General features: G+C 53.0%; 5 protein-coding genes across 5 annotated transcripts; 3 read left to right on the top strand and 2 right to left on the bottom strand.

Annotated features, from left to right (window-relative positions):
• Positions 1-597: 597 nt before the first annotated feature.
• On the top strand, positions 598-3,624 carry CGGC5_v003508 (mRNA degradation protein pet127; the record flags this gene model as incomplete). The annotated part of the gene is made up of 1 exon (XM_032033949.2): positions 598-3,624. The coding sequence occupies one exon, from the start codon at positions 598-600 to the stop codon at positions 3,622-3,624; it is 3,027 nt and encodes a 1,008-aa protein (XP_031886866.2).
• Positions 3,625-4,147: 523 nt separating this feature from the next.
• On the top strand, positions 4,148-5,239 carry CGGC5_v003507 (uncharacterized protein; the record flags this gene model as incomplete). The annotated part of the gene is made up of 4 exons (XM_066151136.1): positions 4,148-4,183; positions 4,563-4,860; positions 4,921-5,152; positions 5,200-5,239. The coding sequence occupies 4 exons, from the start codon at positions 4,148-4,150 to the stop codon at positions 5,237-5,239; spliced, it is 606 nt and encodes a 201-aa protein (XP_066009377.1).
• A 1,015-nt stretch (positions 5,240-6,254) lies between these two features.
• Positions 6,255-8,581, bottom strand: urg3 (the record flags this gene model as incomplete). Its single annotated transcript, XM_066151135.1, has 5 exons — positions 6,255-6,703; positions 7,229-7,762; positions 7,817-7,990; positions 8,052-8,370; positions 8,426-8,581. The coding sequence occupies 5 exons, from the start codon at positions 8,579-8,581 to the stop codon at positions 6,255-6,257; spliced, it is 1,632 nt and encodes a 543-aa protein (XP_066009344.1).
• Positions 8,582-9,444: 863 nt separating this feature from the next.
• On the bottom strand, positions 9,445-10,589 carry sap-49 (Splicing factor 3B subunit 4; the record flags this gene model as incomplete). Its single annotated transcript, XM_032033954.1, has 2 exons — positions 9,445-10,516; positions 10,570-10,589. 2 exons carry the CDS (start codon positions 10,587-10,589, stop codon positions 9,445-9,447), a joined length of 1,092 nt encoding a protein of 363 aa, XP_031886954.1.
• Positions 10,590-12,215: 1,626 nt separating this feature from the next.
• On the top strand, positions 12,216-13,240 carry FLX1 (Mitochondrial FAD carrier protein FLX1; the record flags this gene model as incomplete). Its single annotated transcript, XM_032033956.1, has 2 exons — positions 12,216-12,339; positions 12,396-13,240. 2 exons carry the CDS (start codon positions 12,216-12,218, stop codon positions 13,238-13,240), a joined length of 969 nt encoding a protein of 322 aa, XP_031886956.1.
• Between the last annotated feature and the right edge of the window lie 10,707 nt (positions 13,241-23,947).

The raw sequence follows: 23,947 nt of genomic DNA, 5'->3' as shown, positions 1-23,947 counted from the left end.
CGGACGGATCATAGATACTATGCAGTACGTACAGGGATCAGCATGGCAATTAAGGTCGTCCCGGCAGGTGGACCCGGTCGCGTCAATCATTGCGCGCCGTAGAACCAACAAAAAAAAAAAAAATTCAAGACCGATTACAAGCCCACCCTCTTGCACAGCTCCCAATGCGCCCCAGGGAATTCGTCGACAATCCACGCAATGTTCCGTGCGAACCGTCTGCGTATTCAAAGCCTCAGGGTATCGCATGTTTGCGTGTCCTGCAAACCATCTACAGCATCGTCATGTAGAGTTCGACCTCCCTTCCTCACGAACGCCACCCTTGCTGGTGGCCGAACGTACTCAGACGATGCCCAGGCACCAGCTGCTTCCGAAGCCGCAACGGCCGACTCGACCGACGAGAAACTGCAGAAGCCAAAGAAGAAATCCAAGGGACCTCGCCGCCCGATGACTCCCCGCCGAATCACTCCAACGAAGAAGACAGGGACTTCGGATCAAACCCCGCAGGTCTCCACGGGCGAGCCGACTCCTGAAGTTATTATGGATGTCTATAAATCTTTACAGAGCCTCGAAAGAAGCTATCGTTCGATCAACAATAGGATGGCTGGCCTGCACAGAGAGGCGACAAATTCCCCCGAAGACTCCGACACGACCGGGAAGGGGGAGAAGCCTATTCTCTATGATGCGTCGCTAGTGCGACAGACAAAAAAGCTGAAGGCCAAGATTGCCACGGTCAAGGGCACTTTGAACGTTCTGAAAGATGTTCTGGGCAACCAGCAGATCCCTCTCGAGAGCTTGACGAAACGACCGAGCGAAACAGCATCTTCGCCTCAGCCCGCCGGCTCAAAAGAGGTTGGAGAATCAGATGCGCAAATGAAACCACGAAAAGGCTCAAAGGCACCGAAGAGTTCAACCAAATCGCAGGGAATGTCGGAGCAAAAGGCAGCTGGGGAGAGAAAGGCGGTGCAATTGACATCGTTGGCCGGTCGCTTTGCTCTTGCGGCTGCCGATGCGTCGGCATCTAGCTCTTTTACCAGTTCCCCAACATCGAAGACACCCGACGACGGAAACACTAAGTCGGCCGATCCTAAAAAGAAAGGGAAATCCAAGCGACCCTTGAATGTCGAAAGAGTCCATGCAAACGAGCTGGCCCTGCAACCGGTGGAGCAGGACATGCCTGAAGTACCAAAGTTGTCATATGGTCTTGATAGAGCCCTGTTCAATCCTGGGGTTTACCAGTTGCAAGATCCGCACTCTCGAGTGTACAACTTCGACCCCTACCTGGCAAACATCATGCCGATCAACGAATTTGACTTCAATGCGCTGAAGAAATATGTCACTTCTTCAAAAGACCAGACTTTGTTTGGACTTGCTTCAAAGCTGGAGAAGAGGTACTGCGGATCTACCTCGAGCATGACAGCGATGCTATCACACTTTCACTTTCTGCTTTCTGCGTGGCGGCCGATCAATGCATCGACCTTGAGCCAGACCTTCAGAGCCGAGAATTCCAACTTTACCCAAATTATGCGATCGCCAGCCGCCACATTCCTGCATCTCCGCGATGGGGTCTACTCCATCGACGCGGACAAGGAATTCGATTTTGCTAGCATCCTTAGCATGCTAGGAAAGTCTATGGAGAAACTTCTAACGCTACCACGTGACGAGTTTGAGAGGTATAGAAAGAAGAACTCGGATCAGATTACGGAAGAGGAGCGGAATGCTGAAGAAGCCTTTCACTTCACCACTTTCGGAGACTTTCTCATGCGCTCACAACTGGACGCCTATGATTCACGCTTGCCTGGCACCGGCATGTTCGACTTGAAAACTAGGTCTGTTATCTCCATTCGGATGGATGCCACGGGATACCAGAAGGGTCTGGGTTACGAACTTCGGAATCGATTCGGCAACTGGGAATCCTTTGAACGCGAATACTACGACATGATTAGGTCAACGATGCTCAAATACTCTCTGCAAGTGCGGATGGGCCGAATGGACGGTATCTTTGTGGCATACCACAACACTCAGCGCATCTTCGGTTTCCAATACATCAGCTTAGAGGAGATGGACTTGGCTCTTCACGGTACAGAGGACAAACAACTCGGAGATCTGGAGTTTAAGCTTAGTCTTCACCTGCTCAATAAGGTGCTAGACCGTGCCACCAAGCGTTTCCCTGGACGTTCAATCCGCCTTCACATCGAGACTCGGCCGACCAACCCTCCACTCATGTACATCTTCGCAAAGCCTGTTACGCATGAACAAATCGAGAAGATCCAGACAACTCAACACGCAGCGATTGCCGAGTACGAGAAGGAGATTCTTGGACTCGTCCAGGAGGGAGAGCGTGAGCAACTGGAAGCTGAAGACGTAGATTCAGAATTGGAGGCGGCTGAGGAAGAAGTCGAGGCTGTTGTGGACGGAACTAGGAGTCAACAGCTGCAGACCCAGGAATTCTGGGAAGAAATGCAGGAGAAGGTGGATGCAGCTATCGAGGATGATGCCTTGGGTGTCGACCACGTGCGCGAAGCCATTCGCGATGCTCTTCAGCAGAGCGGGTTGTTAGAGGCAAGATCTCCCCAAGAAGCGGATACTTACGTCGATGCCTTACTCGGAGTTCTGGTCCGCAGCGCCAAGGATGTTAGGCAAACCAAATCCACGAACGTCGAGAGCGGGTCATTGGCAGTCGAAATCGATGCGGCAGGCGAAATGAGTGTGTCAGACAAGGCGACCACAACCGATGAGCTCACGGAGACTGCGCAGGCAAATGCGCAGGCCGCTGAGACGGAGCTGCTGCAAGACGTTGAGCCTGCTGCCGCCGTCGAGGAGCAGGATTCAGCCGCACGCCGGTCTCGCGACACAAGTCTTAAGGAGCTCATTCTTCGCCTCGCCCTAAGCGTAGATGAGAAGCCTGACTACGACGATATTCAAGCAGCCGACGAAGATGGGGTCTCGGACGACTCTAAGCTTTCAAACTTTGGACTGATTCTCTCGGAGCTTGTAGCCAAATCAAAGACCAAAGACAGCGGTTTGACTACGAGAGCGGAAGAGATCGACGCTCCAAGCAACCCCTTGACAAGCCCAGAACATTCAAGCCAAGAGACTGTCGGGCGTGGACCTGAAGAACAGGAGGATGCGGACGATGAGCTTTTGGGTATGCACTTGACAGTGCGGAACACCGTCAACGGAAAAGTGGTGGAACGTCCGGTCTCCAAATCTGAGAGGCTGGATTGGCAACTAGAGTACTCCCTCGATGAAATGGACGTGGCACAGGCCCAGAAGCTTTACAGGCGCCTGAAAGACAGGCGAAGAAAAGCTCTGGAAAAGGGAGACGAGCACCGGGACACTGAGTGGTACAAGATGTTCAAAGGGAATCTGAAGAAGTTCAGTGATGAGGGTCGTCGATATCGCCAGGAGAAGGACAACATTGAGAAAGATTTGCCGGTTCATGTCTTCGGCAAGGATGAAGTCATGACGTACGACGAGGCGTTTGGATATTTGAAGGAGTGGAGGAGGCACCCGCACGAGGAGCTGAATGGTAACGAGTCGAAGGAAAGGAACGTTCTTGATCTTAAGGACGTCGACGCGGAGGAAAACAAAACGGAGACTGACGAGAAGCAATCCTCGTCATAGCGAATGTACGACAAAGAAAACTTGTAAACTCATTGTATATAATCACCTGTACAATAGAAGCCTGGGACAGTGATGATGTATCCTGGTTATTCATCTCTGACTTTTGCGGGCCTGGTTCTTGCGCTCATATTTGTACAAAGGGTTCGTCTTGTTTGGTTTGTCATTGAAGCTGTGATGGACTTCATACTGGGCTAAATAGCGTGAACAGCTGAACGTTGGACTCTTGGTCGGAACCAGAGCGTGGTCGAAGTCGTTAGCTGACATCCAACCGCCATCGATGAGTTTGTATCACCTGAATCCGGTCTCAATTTGGCACTGCCGTGTCAGCAAACTTGGATTCTAAGCCCAAAGATGATTGGACACGCCACGTGCATGCATCAGTTTATTGACTACCTACCTACATAGACAGGGAGCCTCGGTGCCTCTTCAACGCTTACCTGCCACATTGCTGCCTTCTGTGACGCGACTTTCGACATCCGCCGCTTGTCTCCCTTCTCTTTTGGCGGCCCACGTTCGAATGACGATGGACTTCACCGTGAACCCTCTCCGCATGCCCCAGGTATTTTTAACAAGTCCAAACCGAGTGTCTTATCAGGCTAATCACGATTCTGATTTGGGCAGAAACATAGTCCAAAACCGGCCGAGCCTACCAGCCTACCCCCTCAGCCTGCGGAACCCAAACAGAGCATGCGTGGGATCCAACAATCAAACGAACCAACTTTCTGAACGATTGGCATAGGGTGTCTTACATCCCAGTCTCCGGTGTATTGCCTCGCGAGACTGACTCTAGACTTTGCAAACTTTGCCTTGTTTTTGAGGAGACATTTCTACGTCCATTATCCTCAGGCCGAGGTGGCAATCTTGAGCCCCTAATATCCCACCAACCCACGTGGAGAGACCTCAAGCAGTCGGCGTTAAACGGCTGCCAACTTTGCCAGGTCTTCAGAAACAGTTCGTTGCACGCAAAACGCCAAGAGTCACCATCAACTTTGCTTGAAACCCTGGACGAGACAGATGTCCGATTGGAGCTCTCGTTAGGTGCAAGGGAGTTGGCTATCTGGCCCACTATCAAAGCTCCGTGGACTTTGGCCACTGGAACATATGCCGATGAACTCGAGGAGGAATCCTCTTACAGCCATGGGATACTTTCGAACAACTTTGACTACAGCTCTATCAGTTACCGCACTCGTGACAACCACGTGTTGTGCCCCCAGCTCCTTCTTGGAGGTGACGAAGGTAAGTTTCCAGTTTGTCTGAAAATGACTGAAAAGTTTTGAGTATTAAAGTCAGTTACAGCGAATAACTCTCAATTTCTCACTGGAGGATACGGGGCTAGAAAATGTTACGCGATACCAAATCTGGAGATACCGAAGCAATGGATTTCACAATGTGACGAGCAGGATAACTTGTGCGCGAGAAGACATGGAAGTGTTGTCAGCCAGCTCGAAATGCCTACACGGCTTGTGAAGATCGAGGAGGATGCAAGCAGAATCCGGCTACTTCCGACAACAACTGGTGGGCAATACGAGTATGTAACATTGAGTCACCGTTGGGGGGATGACAATGCTTTAACAGTCACCGCGAATTTTCACCGCCGCACTCAGGATGGCATTGAAGTCTCAGATCTTCCAGCAACATTCCGGGACGCCATAATCACGACTCATACACTAGGATATCAATACTTATGGATCGATTCTTTGTGCATCATACAAGATGATGCCCATGATTGGGAGAAGGAATGTCCCCGCATGGCCTCGACTTACCAGAGCGCCGTTTTGAACATAGCATGCCTCACTAGCAAAGGCTCTCAAGCCGGTCTTTTCCGAAAAAGAGCCTTGCTTGGAGACCCCGATTACGAAGTAAGGCTACAATATCGCGATGAGTTTGGCAATACTAAGGGGTCTCCGATGCTGTATTATCCCGGAGTGACCTGGAATCACGACCTGGTCTACCCCAATGTCCCTGAGCGCAGTTCTATTCTGCGAAACCGCGGTTGGATCTTCCAAGAAAGTCTACTATCCCGTCGCACGCTCAGCTTTGGATCAGAACAGATGTACCTGGAGTGCCGACAAGGTATACGGTACGAAATGTCTCTTCGGAAGGATGTTATCCCCCACAGCCTATCTTCAAGAAGACCATTACACCCCCCCTCAATGACGCGACAACCCGAAATCAATTCCAGAGAATACTATTCGTGGTGGAGAGCCACAATCAAAAGATACTCAATGTGCGAGCTAAGCTACATCACGGATCGATTACCAGCACTTTCAGGAATCGCACATCGACTGAAACCTCCCTTGCCGGACCAGTATCACGCTGGTCTCTGGAAGAATGATATGCCTTACGCTTTGTTATGGAAGCGTGCCGAAAAGGCACCCTACTACGCATCTGAACAGTACCTCGGGCCGAGTTGGTCATGGGCATCTCTCCCTTCTGCTGTTGTGTTCCCAGATTCTGCCATGAATTCTTCACTACTTTCACATGCGGAAGTGATCTCTATTGCTACATCGACAACGGGAGCCGATATGTATGGACGAGTCAAGGAGGGAAGCATGTTTATTCGTGGACTTACCTGTGAGACCCGAATTAGAAAAGGTTCAAATCCATTTACCAAGGAGACGTATTTGAAATCAGCCGAGGGTTCTGCTGGAGCAGACTGGAGTGTCCTGAATAGACTGCATGTCGACCATCCCTGTTGGGCTGATGCTGACTACCTCGAAGAAGGCCACGGCTTTGGCATAAACGAAGATGACGGGGAAGATGAAGAATATGACGGCGGGAATGAAAAAGATAATTCCGCAGACGAGGAAGATAGCGAGATTGAGGAGTGTGTAGACTTTGAGGAAGAAGATGACGAATTGGAAGGAGATGATTATTGCGAAGACGATGAAAATATGGATAGCGACGAGGGAGATGATGGGGAAGATAACGGGGAAGATGATGGGGAAGACGATGGGGAAGACGAGAGGGGGGATGAAAAGGATGAAGATGACCACAAAGACGCGAGAAGCAACAAAAGTTGGGTGAAATCTCCCAGACTTCTCCTCATACTGGGTGCTGTTTTCGGCCTTCCTTTTGGCTCAACATACGCTTTAGCCCTTCAGGCAATTCCTGGGAAGCGAAACGTTTACCGCAGATTTGGTCTTGCCACGGTGTCTTCAGCTAGTATGAGAGACTACGTTGGGATGTTTTCGGGTTGGGTGGATCAGGAAGTTATGATTATTTGACTAGTACACGATAGTCTTGAACATCGTGCTTTGTTAATGCAACGCACAAAGACGCGCTCACGCAAAACTCCGTGAAACCCCAGAGGTGAGGAAACAATACGCAACACGAGTACGTATGGATTCTACCGTAAGTCACTGTTATGAGAGACCTCCATTAAAAGCCGCAGACAAAGGTATCATCCACCTTTAGATCTGAAGCAGACGTTGGACAACAAGAGATGTCGCCGGCATCCGTGGCCTGTTTCTGATTTCTCGACTACCACTGAGGACTGCGTTATACTATCAAAATACAGTGCCATCACTCTTGATAATGATGGGACTCGACTTCGTCTTCGGCCTCCGCTGCGCCGCAACCTCACGCCCGGACTTCCACGTACCAGCCTCCAGGAGTTGCGCCATGCTCAGCTGAACACCATCACCCATGCGTGGTTGGATCTTGCCGTACAGCTTGTCAATCAGCACCAGCGTCATGGCTCTCCACTCCACAATAACATCATCTCCCGCATCGAACATGGGCAGCTCTTCACCCGATGCCTTCAGTCCGCGGTCGAGCGTGTCCTTCTTCAGGACAAGCACGCCGAGATCGACGAACAGACCGCCATTGCGGTATTCTGGTAGAGCCGTTAGAGAGTCCGCGTTGGTCCACTCCAAGCCCAAGACTCTCTGAAAGGGAACCATCAGGGAGTACGTAAGCCACTGGGTGAGCTTGTGGAAGGGTTGAATTCCGTCTGAAGGGTCAGAGCTGCCGGACGTGTTCTTGAGGGTGCTCAAAGGCCATGCGTCGCCAATTGGTGTGCCGTTGATTGTTGTGCGATCTTTAGGCCAGCAGGGAATAAGAAGAGCTTGGAGGGTATCCCAGAGGAATAGAACATCGAGCTTGGCAGAGTCACCGGCTGACTTGATCAAGCAGTCTAAAGTCCAATTAGTAAGGTCACACATACAAGCTTTGAGAATACAAAACTTACCAACCAGGTTACCCGGGCGGCCTTCAGCTCCAAAGACATCTGGGTGAGCAAGCAATGACCCTCCCAAGCTCCTGAGAAGTGCCGCACGAGAGTCGACTCCCAACATGGGGTTGCTGTCAGACACTTGGAAGCCTTTTGCAAGCTCATCGGTCTGGAGCTTCTCCAGCCCCTTGCCTGTTCAGGATATGTAAGCTCTGTCTTGCGAGCGAGAAGTATCAAATATATGAGTGCTTACCATCGACTATCGGAATAGATCCTGAGGTGTAAGACAAGGACTTGAACATATGCAGACTGGCTACAGCGATTCCCTCACTACGCTCATAGACCTGATCGGTTCCGGGTTCTGTGTATCTCCAATGGTCGCCTGCACCAGCGTCCAAAAGCACAGAGACAAAGAAGAGGTCGATGAGGCGGCGGGTCACTTCAGTCTTGTCACACCCCTCCTTCTTCCACTCCTCCATGATGTTGACGACGCGGGGCACATTTCCGACTTCGAAATGTTGCCAGCGCCCGTGAGGAGGGATTGTGTCAAACTTGTCTGGTCCATAATCACGCTGCAAGATGACTTGTTAGTTGGAGACAAGAATGAGAGAATCATCTACCCCTTACCTTGATCACAGAAGCAACGAAGTCAACAACCTCATCCAGCTTATCTTCCCGAACCTCAAAGTGGCTCAGCTTGCCAGACTTGGCGGCCTCTCCCACAATCTTGGACCGATCGCGGACAGCCTTAAGGGAAAGCAAATACTTGACTTGAGAATCCATGGTGAATATTGATGAGTGTTAAAAGAAGATAGGTTTGGATGAGATCAAAGAGGGTGTGAAGGTGGTCGTTCAGCCGCTGCAGCAGTGTTAAGCCGGGGAACCCCGCACTCATATAGCACTCGTGACAGGCCTGGTTTAAGCCACTTAGGCGGGGGATGTGCCTAGCAACAGGGCGCTAGTGACCTGGAAACGCTGATGCATGCAAGGGATATCGGGAGGCTCCGACGAGCTTATCTCGATTACAAGAGGCGGTGGCCCCCGGGCAAAGAGGAGAACGGTCCACGACTCCATCAAGGGACAACATTGAACGTCGTGATTTGACTGGAAATGCATTACTTTTAGTCAGACCCCTTTGCAATGAGCCTAGCAAACAGGGGAATTAATACTAGTTATTGACCTGGCAATGCGGGGTAGTGACGTTTCGAAGGCCAAGATGCATTACCATCACGCGCCGCTGAGCCCCGAAATGCGACGGATATGCATGCATGCCCATGCAGACAAACGTAGCTGTCTTCATTAAGTAGTTTGTCACTGCATCAAGTTTGACAAAGACTAACTTCTCAGTCAAGCCTACTCAACAGCCAAGACAGCGAGAAACACGTTCTCGGTGACTGATGGACTATCGACACCAGTTGTTTACTTCAATGCGTGATAATATTTACGATGGCCCCAGAGGTATCTATACGACTGTTAGCAATGGCGACCCCGTCCATTTGAAGTGACGACAGACCATTGCAATGTTCTCGACCTGTTTATGACCAACTCCCATAATGTTCCTTTCCTTAACGCCTGCTTTGCATTACTGTGATGTCCCATTGAGGGCAACTCGATACTGGTAAAAGCGATCAACATCCCTGAGCCATTCATCGCCTTGGGAAACCGGGCGGGTTGAAGCCCGGAGGCGGCATAAAACCCGCAGGAGCGGGAGGAGTTCCAGTCTGGCCCGGAGGAGGGACGGGAAAGTTAGGCGGAGGCGCAGCGAACCCTTGGGGCGGAGGACCGCCGCTAGGAGGACGGAACCCGGGGGCGCCGGGGTGGAAGTCGGCAGGGTTGGTGTAACCACCCTGGCCTTGGGGCGGACGTGCTGGCAGACCGGACGGAGGAGGCGGGAGGACGTGACCGCGACCGGCCCCGGGTCCTCCCATATTGTGCGGCGGCGGCACCGCATTGTACTGCGCAGGTCCTCGAGGGGGAGCGAATCCGGCAGGGGCTCCCGGATTAGGTACGGGAACTGGTAGACCGTTCGAGGGGTCGAAACCGGCGGGCGCAACGGGTACGGCGCCTGCAGGAGGGCCATTCCCGTTCATCAAGAAAGCTGGCGGTACTGCCTGGATCTCGGGCACGATGTTCCTCTTCTTCGCCTGTGCAGCCAGTTCACGCTCCGCTGCATCACCATGCCTCTCGCCCTTTCCGTCCTTCTTGAATGCATATTGAACCGAGACTTCCTTGCTGGCAATGTATTGTCCGTGCAAGTTTGCTATAGCTGCATCGGAGCTCTCGAAGTCGGCGTACGAAATAAAACCGAAACCCTTGGAGTTGCCACTGTCTTCCCTGGCAACCTTCGGCAGGCTGACCAGCGGTCCAAAGCGCGAGAACGTGTCGTACAGAATCTTTTCGTCGACCATAGGATCCAAGTTACCAACGAAAAGCTCGGCGCCAACTTCTGCCTGCTTTTGCTTATCGGCACTGGCTTTGTTGACGCGCAGCGATTTGCCATATAGCTTGATACCGTTCATCACGTTCGCGGCGTACTCTGCGTCTCCGGGGGTGCGAAACTCGACGAAACCGAAACCTTGATGATTCTGGGTGACGCGATCGCGGGGCATGTGGATGTTGTGAATGGGGCCCATCTGGAGCATTATCTCGTAAACCATCGCCGGGCTCGCGCGCTCGTCGATGTTTCCGATGTAGATGGTCGCATCTTTGTCCTGTTCCCTACACAACCGGATGGTTAGTTTACTCCTCCATGCGCTTGGATTGAGACGCACCAATGCCTGTTTTGCGCCATTTTGGATTTCTGGCACTCCTAGTGCGATCAAGAATACAAAGGTAAGGGAGATGAAATGCTTGGGTAGAGGCGTGTTTGGGCGAAATGACAGCGATTGTCCAACCTCCAGCCTGGAAATTTTGGCCTCGACATGGACGCGGTCGAGCTGCGAAAAGGTACGTACCTTATCGCGCTGCAAGGTCCGATAAGAAAGCTTGCGTGGTTGTTCCGGCCCCACTGGAGTCGCGAATTTTCCGGTGAGGCAGCTGAGAAAAAGTTCAGGTCCAGTCCAGCGCATCCACCATCGCCCGTCCGAACGCACGACGACGAGACCCCGCGTATACAGGCGAATACCCCCGTCGAGCACGAGACTTGACCGGATAGACCAAAACTTCACACGTCCAAGTCTGATACCTCCGTCAATATGTTCGCCCTCTCCGAAGAGTCCAAGGTACTACAGCGCCCCGCAGCTTGCATGCCGTCGCATCAAACAGAAACTCATCATCGATTCTACAGGAGCGCATTGGCAAGATCATTGAGATCTCCCGCGTCGCCATTCACTAGTATGTTTTCATCACATTTCCATGACTTTTGACCAAATTACTGACAGAACTGTAGTGGCTACCTTCCCTTGATCCTCTACCTCGGTACGAACGACATGTCGAACGATAGATAACCATCGACTTGAAACTGACTTTCCAACAGGCTACACCCGCAGCGAGCCTCGCCCGCCTTTCATTCGGTATGCTATGTTTTCACGATATCTGTCGTTGACTTGAAAGCTAAACCTTAGCAGCCTCCTGTCCCCCCTCTCTTAAATGACATGCGGCTCGACGTCGACTTTATGTACTATACAAGGCTTTCGGAGAATACCTTCAGGCAAGCCGGTATTTCAGGGATGAAATCATGGATACCAGGCTTGGAAGGCTTGGGAGGAGAAGGCCACGGCCTCGACGAACTGTACAACTAGATATGTAATCGAATGAAACCTCTCTGACGACCCAGACGTTTCCCCGTACCGTGGATTGGGCCCAATGCATTGGGAGTGAACTTTCGAACAGAAATCTAGAGTTGGAGCCCGTCGATCGACCCTAAGTCGAAGACCCAGGAGGACTCGATCTAGGAGTCGACTGCACTTCAGTCCAACAGAGCAAAGATACAGGATGGGCAGGCTCAAAAGCAGGTCAACGTGAAAAACAGATCAGTTGGGCAGAAAGGAAACGCTCCGTAGATGAGCTATTCTGCGTACGCCCTCAACGCCGAAAACGTTGTATTGGGTAATGCGCAATTGATGTCCGGTGTGCGCCTGTAATTTCTAATCCTTCCGAATGTAAGAGATCGGCCCAAACTGGAACATGCACCCATCGACACTGCCGTGACAGCTAGAGTCACTGACGTCTGCTTCCCTCGTCACGATGAGCCGTTGAAGAAGTCGGTTGTGGCTAGAGCTCCAATTATCGTGGCGGAGCAGCAATTTTGCGAGCTAAAAATGACGTAGCAATTTTTTGTAAGCTGCTGTCAGCCACACTAAAGCTTCACTCACTCTAAGCTACCATCTCTGACTTCCACCTCGAGAGCCGACGTCGACTGAGTGCACGAGGCACATTTACATCTGAAAATTGAAATGTGACGGAAGTGCTCGTTTCTATGTCAGACAGCAAACATGCGGGCCTCTCACCCGCGCTCGCCGAGTCCATCGCCGGGCTCTCAGCCGGCTCGGTCGCGACGTTGACGGTCCATCCGCTTGATATTGTCAAGACTCGGATGCAAAGTAAGTAAACCCCTTTTGTGGAAGTTGAAACCACAGAAGACTGACTGAATTCGCAGTCCACAGAAGCACTGCCGGAACCTCGACCAGCCTGACCACAATTTCCCTCATCCGCAGTCTCACCCAGAACCCGCGCCCCATCGCATCCCTTTATCGCGGGCTAACGCCTAATCTCATCGGTAACGCCTCAAGCTGGTCAGCGTTCTTCTTCTTCAAGAACCGCGTTGAGCGCGCCATTGCGTACTGGAAAGCTGGGCCGCTTGCGACCTCGCACGGCTCAGGCGCAGACTCGCGAAGTCTGACGAAAGAGGTGCTCTCAACGCAGGACTTCTTCCTCTCATCCGCCCTCGCCGGCGCCCTCACCCAAGTCCTGACGAACCCTATATGGGTGCTCAAGACACGCATGGTATCATCTGATCGCACTGCTGTGGGCGCGTACTCGAACATGTGGTCTGGGGCGCGCCAACTGTATATGACCGAAGGGCTTAGAGGATTCTACCGAGGACTCGGAGTGAGCTTGATCGGTGTATCGCATGGCGCTGTGCAGTTTGCTGTGTACGAGCCTGCGAAGAGAATGTACTTTGCTGGTCGGAGGCAGAAGGGTGACAACGGGGGCCGGCTGAGCAACGAGGCGACCGTTGTCATCTCGACAGTATCGAAGCTTGTGGCCGGTGCTGTTACCTACCCCTACCAAGTCCTGCGCAGCAGACTGCAGAATTATGATGCCGATGAGCGGTTCGGACGCGGAATCAGAGGCGTCGTGAGGAGGATATGGCAGGAGGAGGGATTCAGGGGCTTCTATCGAGGCCTGATGCCGGGTGTTGTTAGGGTGATGCCAGCTACATGGGTTACGTTCCTTGTGTATGAGAACGTCAAGTTCTACTTGCCTCACTGGGCAGAGTAATTATAATGATAGCGATTAATCAAAGGCTATTCACTCAACGTCTGAAACTGGTCTTGATGATGTTGACTCGTATGCCAAAGGTCGGCTGTGAAAAATGATGGCGTTCTCGATCATGTATGAAGCTCGCAATGCTTCAACATATGATTCCAAACCGTGATTTAGGGTTTGAATCAAGCCGGTCTTTCCACGGTGCTAGCATCAAACCAAGAGATGCTGCTCATGATGCAGGAAAAACAGCGACGCGGTTGGGGAATCAAAGACGGCTCATTTCTCAAAGGAGTTTCTGAGGAGAGCCGAGTTAGTTGGAATCATTCATCACTTCAACTCATGTGCAACCAAATTTTTGAGCCCGCCGATAGTAAACTTATCAAGCAACGTGGTCTGCTACCTGCTCCAGACAATACGCCACGCTGATGCGAGCTTCCAGCATACCAGGTCAAAGCTCCCTGCCGTAGCTTTGAGGTGGAAGAGTTGAGGCGATCACCATGTCCATATGGATAGTAACGGTCAAAGGCTAGCCACAGGATGTGCTCTTCTCACATTCCCTTGAGGCTTCCCAACTTGATTATATGACTGCAGTAACGAAATGTAAAATGCATTGTCCATCAAATTCTCAAGCATTCGCAGTACGATACTCAGTGAAACTCGTCGGCAATGAATTATGCGCCCAATCGACAACAAATATAGCTCTCACAGTTGCGGAAAACAAAGCAAGCCACGGTTCAAATACACTCTAGGACCACAGCTGATGCACGATCTCACACTTATGAGTTTAGGCCATGAGAAATATCTCGATGATGGACTAGAGGAACGAAAGGATGAACATCAGATCAACCACGTCCAGTTTCGTGTTTAGCTTTCGATCAAAGAGTAAACATCTTTCATGATTTTATAAGTCCATTGTAGCTATACGTATCAAAGTGGTCCAGTGTCGTGGATAGACCGCCTGGTGCAGCTTCAACACCCAGCAACCCAACGCTGCTATAGTTGACTGTCAATCACACCGACTTTCAAAGCGTACCAGGTTCTTCAACGATATTCTCAAAAGCTCGCCAAGCATTGACTCAATGCGATATGAGTGACACATTCCACTGAAGCTTCACTTCCTTGGGGAAATAGAGACCCCCTGAAGCCGCCATGATGTGAGGTCGAAACAAGGCAAGATGAAGCGAAGAAACCGCCTCAAAGTCTTGGTTTCTTCGTCATCAGATTAAAGAACAAAAGTGCGCTTAATGATGCAAGATCTCTCATTTCCTTGACGCAACCTAGTAATATAAACAGCGGCATTACCCGTTTGCAACTCAGTGAGGCGAGAAGGATCTCTCCCAAGCGACGACCAAGAACCCCAAGAAACAACGGAGAAACACGGCCGAGTCCTTAATATAATCAAATCCCCCGAGCGTCCCCCGTTTCATATCCTTCTATTTTTCGATCCAGAGGACCCTTTGTATCTCCTCGGCCCTCTCGACGAAACATGACTGACACCCTCGACGATGAGCAGCATGTAGCAGCATGGCCACCGCCACAGAATGCAGAGAAATAACAGCCGAGGCTTGCGAAGTACTTTCCAACTCTCGGCCCTTCTATCACGCTTCATTTTGACCGCAATCTATCCCAGATATTGCGGTATATCCCGTCACCCGCCAGCTGTCAACACGCATAACCTCGAAATCAGGGGGTGGTGAAGAGGTATATCAACATCGAATCACGATCACCCTTTCTCCCAACTCCACTACCACAAAAAACAACTCACCAGTCAAAATTCAGAGCTCGTCCACGAAGGAAAAGAAGACCACTGTAAAACCCAATGACACAGATCTGCCCATCCAGTACATCCCACGCTCACAGCTCAGCAGCGGGCGCACCCTTTTCAGTGTCCACTCCGAGACAAGAGATTCACCAGAAAGACACACACGCAAACCCGCACACCCCTCGAAGCCCCCCGTGCGAAACATGGTCCTCTCCTCGCAGCAGAAACATCACCTCGGCCGCCGAGACCGACGGATATCATGATCCGTCTGAGATACACCCAACCAGCCAAGCCCACGTCCACGTAGCCAGCCCAAAGATGCCACTCACACGCAAAACCTAATCTGCTATATCGCCCAATGCCGTGCAAAATCACCCCATCTCACTTGTCACTCAGACAGGAGCACACCCTTTCACCGCGTCCCCTCCCGGCCTCTCCCCGGCGCCCACGATGTCCCCGTGAGTGATCGGAGTGGTGTGAAGGACACGAGACCCAGAGGAAGACAGAAGACACCTCCACCCCCAACGGTCCCTCCCATCGGACGGGAAACCGCATCGGCGCAACCCTTCCCAAACCTCCCACCGCGGAAAGGCGCATTACATGACCGTCCGGGAATGCATCAACGCACCTCCCGCCTTCTCATCTCAATGCGCAAATGCATCTTCCTCGAAGGGTTGCTCCTTCGAATCGGAAGCTTCCAGAGATGCGGACCCAGCGAGAGTCCAGACACACTATGGCCCCCTAAAAGGCAGGCAGGGTCCCCTCTTGGTTACACGAACAAGGCGGAAAAGAAAATGGGCCAGTCAAGCAATCACGATCCTGTTGCTCTTCTCGGCATCTTCCTGCAGTGATGCGTTGAAAGGAGGGGTAAGTGCAGGATCTCACGAAAACTGTCAAAGTCACGCCGCGTGAGGAGCGAGCAGCAGGAGCCGGCAGAATCTGTCACATTTCACAAGATCTGGGGGGGCTGGCTGTCTGGCTGGCTGGGTCACGGTTGGTCGTGATTCTCCCGGGTCGGGGTGTCGTCCGACTCAAGACTGGCCACGTCGGGGCCCGTAAACCTCGTCATTCTGAGCGGTAGAAACGACATCTTCATCGTCATGTTTCGCGAAGCGCGAGACCGTTGGACCAGTAGCGATGAAGAGAAGGTAGAGAGAAGGGGAGAGAGGGGAGGGGAGTGTGGTGCAGATACAAAGTGTGTGTCCAAATTGTAGCTCGGCGCGATATCAATCGCCAGCCAGCCGTAAGAATCCCCAAAGTCCGATCTGCTACCCAAGCATTCCTCTCCCGATCTCAGACACGCGCGACCACGCAGGAAAAGCTACACAAGCACTCATTTCCTCCATTCTCGTTCCAGTTATCCCCGCGACTTGTGTCCCCGTTAGGCCTGTCTGTCCGTGTGGCCGCCTCTCGAGACATGGCAAGAGAGACATGTTCAGCAGTAAAGACATGTACCCAGTAGAGAGACACATTCAAGAAAGAAGGAACGGCCAAAGAACCTGCAACACGGTCTCTGAGGAAGAGAGGAAAAAAGAAGAAGGGCGCGGGGCATCAACAGTTGTTGGCATGTTCAACGGCGCGGATCCGAAGCTCCGCGGGGGCGCCACCTACGAAGAGACTTGGACGAGGCTTTGCTTTGCGCAAAAAAAGGTGAGATGTGAGGGGCGAGACCGTCCTAACCCAAGGTAGACAGGCAAGGACAACATGTGCGCAGCTATCCCCAACGTCCTTACCTTGACCACCTGACTCCGAGACTCCTCACTTTTTGGATCCTCCTCCCCCTCATGTACTTCTTGCTCCGCGTGCGTGTCCAAGCTTGGGGGACGGCAGGAATGCTCGAGCAACGGCATCGCAGGACGGCTTGGAACGCCTAGTGGGAGCTTCAATCTTGCCAGCCAGCCATTCACGATACAATGACGGTTGCGCAGATCGCTGAGCTCCCTTCTCCCTTGCCCACCACGCTCGGCTCCAGAACAAATCACGCAAAGCCGTCATAAGGGTCCAGCCTCTAGCGTGGCAAAACTGCCGCTTACTCCGTAGGGGGCAACTCAATATGGCTCCACGCCGGACGTTCGACGTCGACCTGGGCGGCGCCGAACAAGCATCACCCCTACTCCGAGTCCCCATTCCGTCTCCCGACTACTGATCAACGGCGTACTTGATAGTTGCCAGTTTAGCAGCGCAATCCAGTAGAGATTCAGCAGCCGTCCTCATGCGCTGCGCCGCCGTTGGGGGGTTTCCAAAGTCGGAGGCCCATTGACGCAGAACAAAGTGAGTCATCTGATATGGTTGATCCAGGGCTGTAGCCAATGGCTTGCAACGGCGACAACTCCGAGTCCCGAGTCCCGGCGTCCCACACACATCGCAGCCTGTCCCAGAAGACACAAAGGAGGAAAAAAAAAGTGTCCGCAATCGTTGGAATTGCCACGAGGACGGGAAAGCGGGCGGCGGGCTGGCTCCCAGCGAAAACAACAACGTCGCTACCTAGCGGATCGTCTAACTCCACCCTCGCACTCGCCCCCCGCGCGCGAAAGAAAATGTGATTGTGCGACAGAAGCTTTTCGCGGGAGGGAACCCGAACGTCGCGACGAACGAATCTGTAACGGCCCTCTTCCAGATGATCAGGAGTCATGTTCCCCCTTCCTGGCCCTGTCTGTGTCTGTTCCCATGCAACACAGACCGCCTGGAGAGGGGATAGAAGAAAAAACAACGAAGGGACCCAAGACGTTGTCAGGATAACGTACTGCCGTGCTCGTTTATGACAGAGTTTAGGCGCTCGGCCGGGGTTCAATTCGAGGGAAAGAAAAGAGACTCGCCAAAGAAGCCTGTCAATTAGCGGGACCGTTCGCGATGACATCGTCAAAAAGGGTAGCGTGAGGGAAAAAATGAAAGAGGCTTCCTAGTTTCCTCGCTTTGGCCTGCCTAGCTGGAGCTTTCTGCAGCGTCTCGGGCGCATCAGATTGTCGCATTGTCATTCCTCATCTGCATATGGGCTGCCTTACAATCGCGATCTCCCTCTGATGACGGAGGGTCGAGCGGTGGGGAACCGAGGACGTGGGTGATGAGATGACTGATGGGCAAGATGTGATCGCAGGAGAGTGATCGGACGCGATGGTCCAGTATGGAGGTGCCGTTACCATGGGTTTACGACGCAGGACGCGAAGCCTATTGCGAGCAAATTCTGACTTGTCAGTGTCCGAGAGCGCACTGCGTGTGGCCGTCGGTCCAAGTCGACGATTTGAGACTATCGAGAAAGAAGTCCGTTTGGCGTCGCAAAGATTGTTGCCAATCGGCCCCGTGGTCGGCCGCCGGATGCGCTGTGGTTTGGGAACTCGTCCGCCCCTGGGCCATATTTGCTCCTTGGCCTGGCTATAGCCTGAGGGGGGAAAGCCGCTCTCTCCACCTCCGGGCGGGTTTCGGAGTCAGAAGGACGTGAGATGTGCCTCCGAAGGACCTCACGACATGATCGACTGTCCATGCCGGTTGATCGCGTTTCCGTGACCTGTCAGATTTCGATATTGCACGGGATGCGTCCGTGGGCTTTGTGGCCCCGAAATCCCATAAATCGAGTGGCTCGGAGGAGGATAGCTGTTTTGGGAAATTGGGCCGCGATCAAAATGGAAGAGCTTGCGAAAAATGCTGCATATGTTGGTAAGGGCAGATCTCAGCCTTCTCGTCACATATCACATTCTCTCCTGCACACAAAGCGAGGAAAGAAATAAAAAACAAAGACCAAAGTCATAAAGGACCCGGCCCGGCTCCACTGCAGCATGCCACAGGCGGCATCCTTGTGGGCTGGAGCATCAGAGTCGAGATCTGAGGTGGGACGGGCGCTCTCACTGGCCTTTAGGACGTCCAGAGATGACCGGGGTGCCTGGACGCTCTGCCTGGGATTTCGGAATTGGCCCTGGTACTTGCAGCGTTCAACCCATGCTGCGCAGCTGGCCCAGCGATCCAGCTTGGTCTCGGTTAGGAAAAGTGCGTAGATCACACTGCCTGCCGGGTGGGGTGCGACGTGCGAGAGGAGGCGGGTTGAGATATCCCATCGTCGTGCTTGGGAATGAAACATTCCCATCTGCGCGACTGGGCGAGGCTGGTCCACCTCCCCAAGGACCTAACCACCGCAGATGTCGTCCAAGGCCCGTCCATGTCGTCAATTTGATCCGGGGGACCACTCGATACAAGGTCATCCCTTCGTTATCGGGCAATCGACAGCGGCTAACACATCGGACGAGACCTCCGGACCTCCCACTGACTTTGCGCTCACCTTTCAGCAAGACAGTCGCATATGGGGAACAGAGAGAACAGAAAGATCTCATATGTCAGATGCCTTGGTGGATGCTCAGACACCGCTCGATACTCTGTCAGGGATACCCTCACCTCCGTGTCTCACGCCCTCTCTCAACAAAACTACACATCACTTCTCATCCACGGCTTCGTGAAAATGAACATGAGTCGGGCGTTTTGTCCACTCGCGGATGGCCGGCCGCAAGACGGCGACGATGCCTGTGAGCGGTGCTAATGCCCGTGGACGATATCGTGATCATGCCCGACATTCGACTGAAGTAAATGTCGCCCGGACACAGGTTGCGCGGCTTTCGCGGCGACATCAAGCGCAATACCATAAAGCGATTAAGACGTCGATCAGATCTATCCGTAGTAATGTGGAAGCTCCGACCAGGTCCAGTCCTGTTCCCATTGGGTGCATCTGGCAACCCGGCCAGTTCGAAGCCTCAATTCAGATCCTCGGTGCCACGATCTCACCAAGCAGAGAAGAAAAGAGCCGGTGTGGGTTGCCGCTCCCCTGGGACTCGCAACCTCGAAGCAGCTGACCGCAAGTGGGCGAGGAAAGCCGCCACAGGACTGGGTGTTTTGACGAGAGCAAGCCTCTGGCGTATCCTTTATGGCTTAGACCTCAAGTCAAGGCACTTGAGTCGAGACTCCCGTGATCTGCCTCAGCCCCTCCCTGTCCACCGGGACTGCTACCATCGATCTGCGGAGAGGTTGGAAGAAGAAAGGATGGTATCGTCTGCGAATGACTGAGTGGCCAAGTTAAGCCCTAATGCGCCCCTTGCAGTCGTGGCTAAGGAATGGGCGAGTCTCGGTACGTGCGGATGCACCCGGATCAGGTCAGCCCAGTGCCCACAGAGGCCCGTCTCAAGCCCCTGGACCCTGAGCAAGTCCCAGTCGATGCCCAGCGCGCTGCCTCTTTACCTCAATCAATAGGCGCGTCTTCTCCAGCTTGCTAGCCCAGCTGTCATTCATCGGAATATTTGCTAGGGACGTTCTTGCAAAATGTCAGCTAATATAATGCTGGGCGTCAAAAAACGGAGGTTGCCGTCTGTCCCAACGGCCGAGAAGGTATGCCCGGGAGGCAGTGCCGGTATTGCCATGTTTCAAGCAGCCTGAAATAAACGGATGTCATGAGATGCAGGCGCCATGGGAAATGGCTTGTTGAGGTTGGTTTGCCCATCTCGATCGGTCGACAACTCCAGTCTCCTCATTATCAGATCTGCTCGCCAGCAATCGCATGGCCTCGGGGAAGTTCGTTGCTGGAGAGTGTTTCTGGGTGGGTTCGATACTTATCGCCTGAAGCTCAGGCCGGCAAGTGATAAGTGACGACAGACCAGGCCGAGTTGTACTTGCGAAAGTAAGGAGGACCTCGCCAGTGAGGAGCCTTGCAAGTGTCAACTGAAGAAGGGGAGGCTTGGTCTAGGTCAGTAATGACGCGCCTCTTGGCTGTTTACTGAACTTACCAGGTCACGCTGACTCTCTTGCAGTGAGGACAACCACGTTGCCTGCGAAAGCCGAAGGGGCCATGTCCTGGTTAGCGGGTCGAGCACCCTGCTTCCCCGGTGCCTAACAAGCCCATTCTGTCACCCTTGCGACGTGACCGCGCTTCCCCCAACCAAGTTAGGTAGTCAACTTGGGAAATACATAATGCTCCAAAAAGTTGAGATGTGATGGCAAAGGTTGAAAATTTGCAATGATTCCACAGAGACGCAGAGGCATCCACAGTGATCTTAGAAGCGCACAAAGGGGCCAGCGCGATTGCCGATGAGAGAATAGGCGGAGGCCGTGAGCGATCGGAAAGCGGGCGAAGAGTTGGATCGGGGCCTCTTCAGCTTTGTCGTGTTCGTGGAACCAAGTTGCCGCGCGGCAACCGGGGGAAAATGCCCCATTTCGAGCATTCCCATCGCAATCCAACGTGACGTATTTGGGTATCACAGACCGTGGCAGGGTCCCATGTGACCGTCGTCACTGTGCTGCTGTAAGGTTGCCGGTCGGTCGTCGGTTGGACAGTAGATGTCGGGGTCTGACGGTCGCGACTCAATCGTTGTAAGGCTGAACAAAGGATACGTACGGATTAGGTGCGCCGTTTCGTTCCAGTTGGGAAAGTTCCAGCTTCTGGTTGTTTTACCTGGGCTGATTTCTGGAATGACCATTGTTCAGTGGCCCCAGATTTACCCGTCAGACAGAACATGGAAGCGCTGCTGGCCCAAAAGGGCCCCGCGATAAAGGCCATTGGAATGAATCCAGGCCCAGTAGAGTGGATGAGGATCCATCATCCATGTGCCTTGGAATGATGAAATAATTCTGGAGAAGATGGACGATTGTGGTCATGGCCGCGAGTACGAGCTTGAAGTCGACCGGTTACAAAAGTTACGCCCGTAGGCTCCTCCGTCACTCTTGCGAGACTGCCCCTGTCCTGTACTTGCAGCAGCAGCAGCAGCAGCAGCAGCAGGCAGTAGGTGTGACAGCCGAAAAAAAAAAAGATTTTCTTCGGCTGGGAGATGACAGGACTGATTGCAGACATTGACAGCGCATGGAAGCCGGTTTGATAAGCTTTTCGGAAGCATGGAATCATTCCATTTGGCAGAACTGGCCAGGCACACAGGGCTTCCACGTTTGGCTTTGGCGTCGGCCTTGGTACCTCGTTAGACGTGTGTCGTCGCTGAGGCTGTCGCCACTCGTTTCGGGACGGCTCGTTGTTAGGGCCACGATGCTTTTCTGCCGATGGCATTCTTAGATTGGCAGCGATGCGAACCAGAAGTTTAAACTCTTGGTTGAAGTTTAATTTCTCTGCGGTCCCGTTGGAATCCAAGTAGCAATACCGCTAAACTGAGCCACCATCCGGCGTCCTTGGTTTGAGAGCCTGTGCCGCACCAAGCCCGTAATCGCACCGCGCTCGTAGGACATGAGTGAGGTGGGTTCAGAGAAAAGGGGTTCTTGTTTGTGGATATGAGCTATTCGTAAGAGCTGTTGGTGATTGGTGTGCCCTGGCAAAACCATTGGTAGTGGTAGCCGTCATTTGCCGATTGTGCATCGTGCCCTGGTTTTTGATGGTCACCAATAAGTGAATGAGAGATGACGACGTCCCATTGACATCAATATCATCTCCTCCTCAGGGGTAGAACGCCTGCTTGAGTTTCCGGCTAGGCAGCAGAAGCGAAGAAAGACTGAAGCAGGCATTGAAACATCCTACACCCGACTGCAGAATTAAATTTGCCTTGTCATTGGCGGAAGGCTGTCTCGGCCACTCTGAGCACCAGCTTGGCTTGCAAAAATGGCTGGTCTCCAATTCCTTGTCGTCAATTTAGCTCTTCAGTTGGATGTGCCGTCCGCTAGTTGGTCCGAAATGGCGCCTCAGCGGCGACATTTTGACGTGGTGCTGTTCGTCCGTGTACTCCGACCGGGCCGGTGGTGGTATACAACCGCCTAGTGCGGGATGACGCTCCCGCCTTTAGTGTCAACGGATTCCCGCCTCCCGTGGCTCATTGCCCAGTAACCATCGGGAAGCTGGAAACGACCTGCCTTGGCGAGGGTGAGCTTGGTAGTGGTGGTGGTGACGGCAGTCTTGCAGTATGCGCTCGAATGAAATCTGTTCAAAGTCCGTCATCCTGATCTCGCCCGCGGGTTGGTTCCAAGTTGTCACCTCCGGCGGTCCCTTGCTGGCTGCCACACTGCTTTCCTCCCTCTCGGAGACGGTGCCTGATTCCGTTTGACATGGAGCGGCACCCAATAGCATAAATAAATTCAACCCGGGGGATCGCCCTTCAACCGCAGTTCTGGGACGTGTGCACGGATCACGGGAGTGCACGCCTGCAGCCTGGCTAAACCAGTTCTGGCTGGCGTGCTGTCTGGGCCACTTCAGCTCGTCGTGATGCTTGTTAGCTTGCGCTGTTGACGCGCCTGCCGTGGCCCAGATTGAACAGCGCCCCTTTCCCGACAGCATGAATCGCGATGAGCTCGTCCGGGGTCTCGCAGCCACTAAGTTGGAATGTAGCCACGAGCACACTGGATTTGGGGTCGAGGCGTGAGGCAGCCTTCAGTCTGTCATCAAAGGCCGCTGGTTTGATGGAACGCAGCCCCAGCCTGCTGCTTTGACCCCAAACAGAAGGGATGGCTGTCATCTAATCCATCTCCTTGAAAAAAGCCTGATCGACTCGAAGCCCAACTCCTGGCAGACTGACCGGGGTTGGCTTTTTTTCGGGGGACCCGATCGAAATTCGCTGGCCTCCGTACTCTGTAGTCTGTCACTTTCTTCAGGTTGGCGTAGATGACACACGAGCCATTCAATTCATAGCGTCCTGCAGTGCTGTTCAGTAATCCGTGGGTCCCTGGAGTTAGTGGAGAACTAATTCCTCATCAACAAGACGTGAGGTCCGTGGTACCCTGATGCTGAGCATGTCGAAACGTTGCCGACTGGCGGATTGTTACGGATGAGCGTAGGCTGCCAGCATTATGTGCCAAATGTATCCTTCGTAAATTTCGAACTCGACATGCCTTAGGGACTGGATTTCCCTGCTCTTGGTCTGTCACCTTCTCCAGCCCAGGTTGCCGGGCCGGCTGGATGCGGCAGAGGCGACGTCGTTGCTTGTCATAGGCCGAACAAGCGATTAAGGAGCCTGCTAACACCAGTAGGAGTCATTTGGAATCGCGCGCTCCAATCATGT

The sequence above is a fragment of the Colletotrichum fructicola genome, assembly GCF_000319635.2.
Source record: "Colletotrichum fructicola Nara gc5 chromosome Unknown KSG_Nara_v1_contig02, whole genome shotgun sequence".
Taxonomy (NCBI): Eukaryota; Fungi; Ascomycota; class Sordariomycetes; order Glomerellales; family Glomerellaceae; genus Colletotrichum; species Colletotrichum fructicola.
Note: the sequence above shows the minus strand (reverse complement) of the source record. Positions and strands in the feature narration are given on the sequence as shown.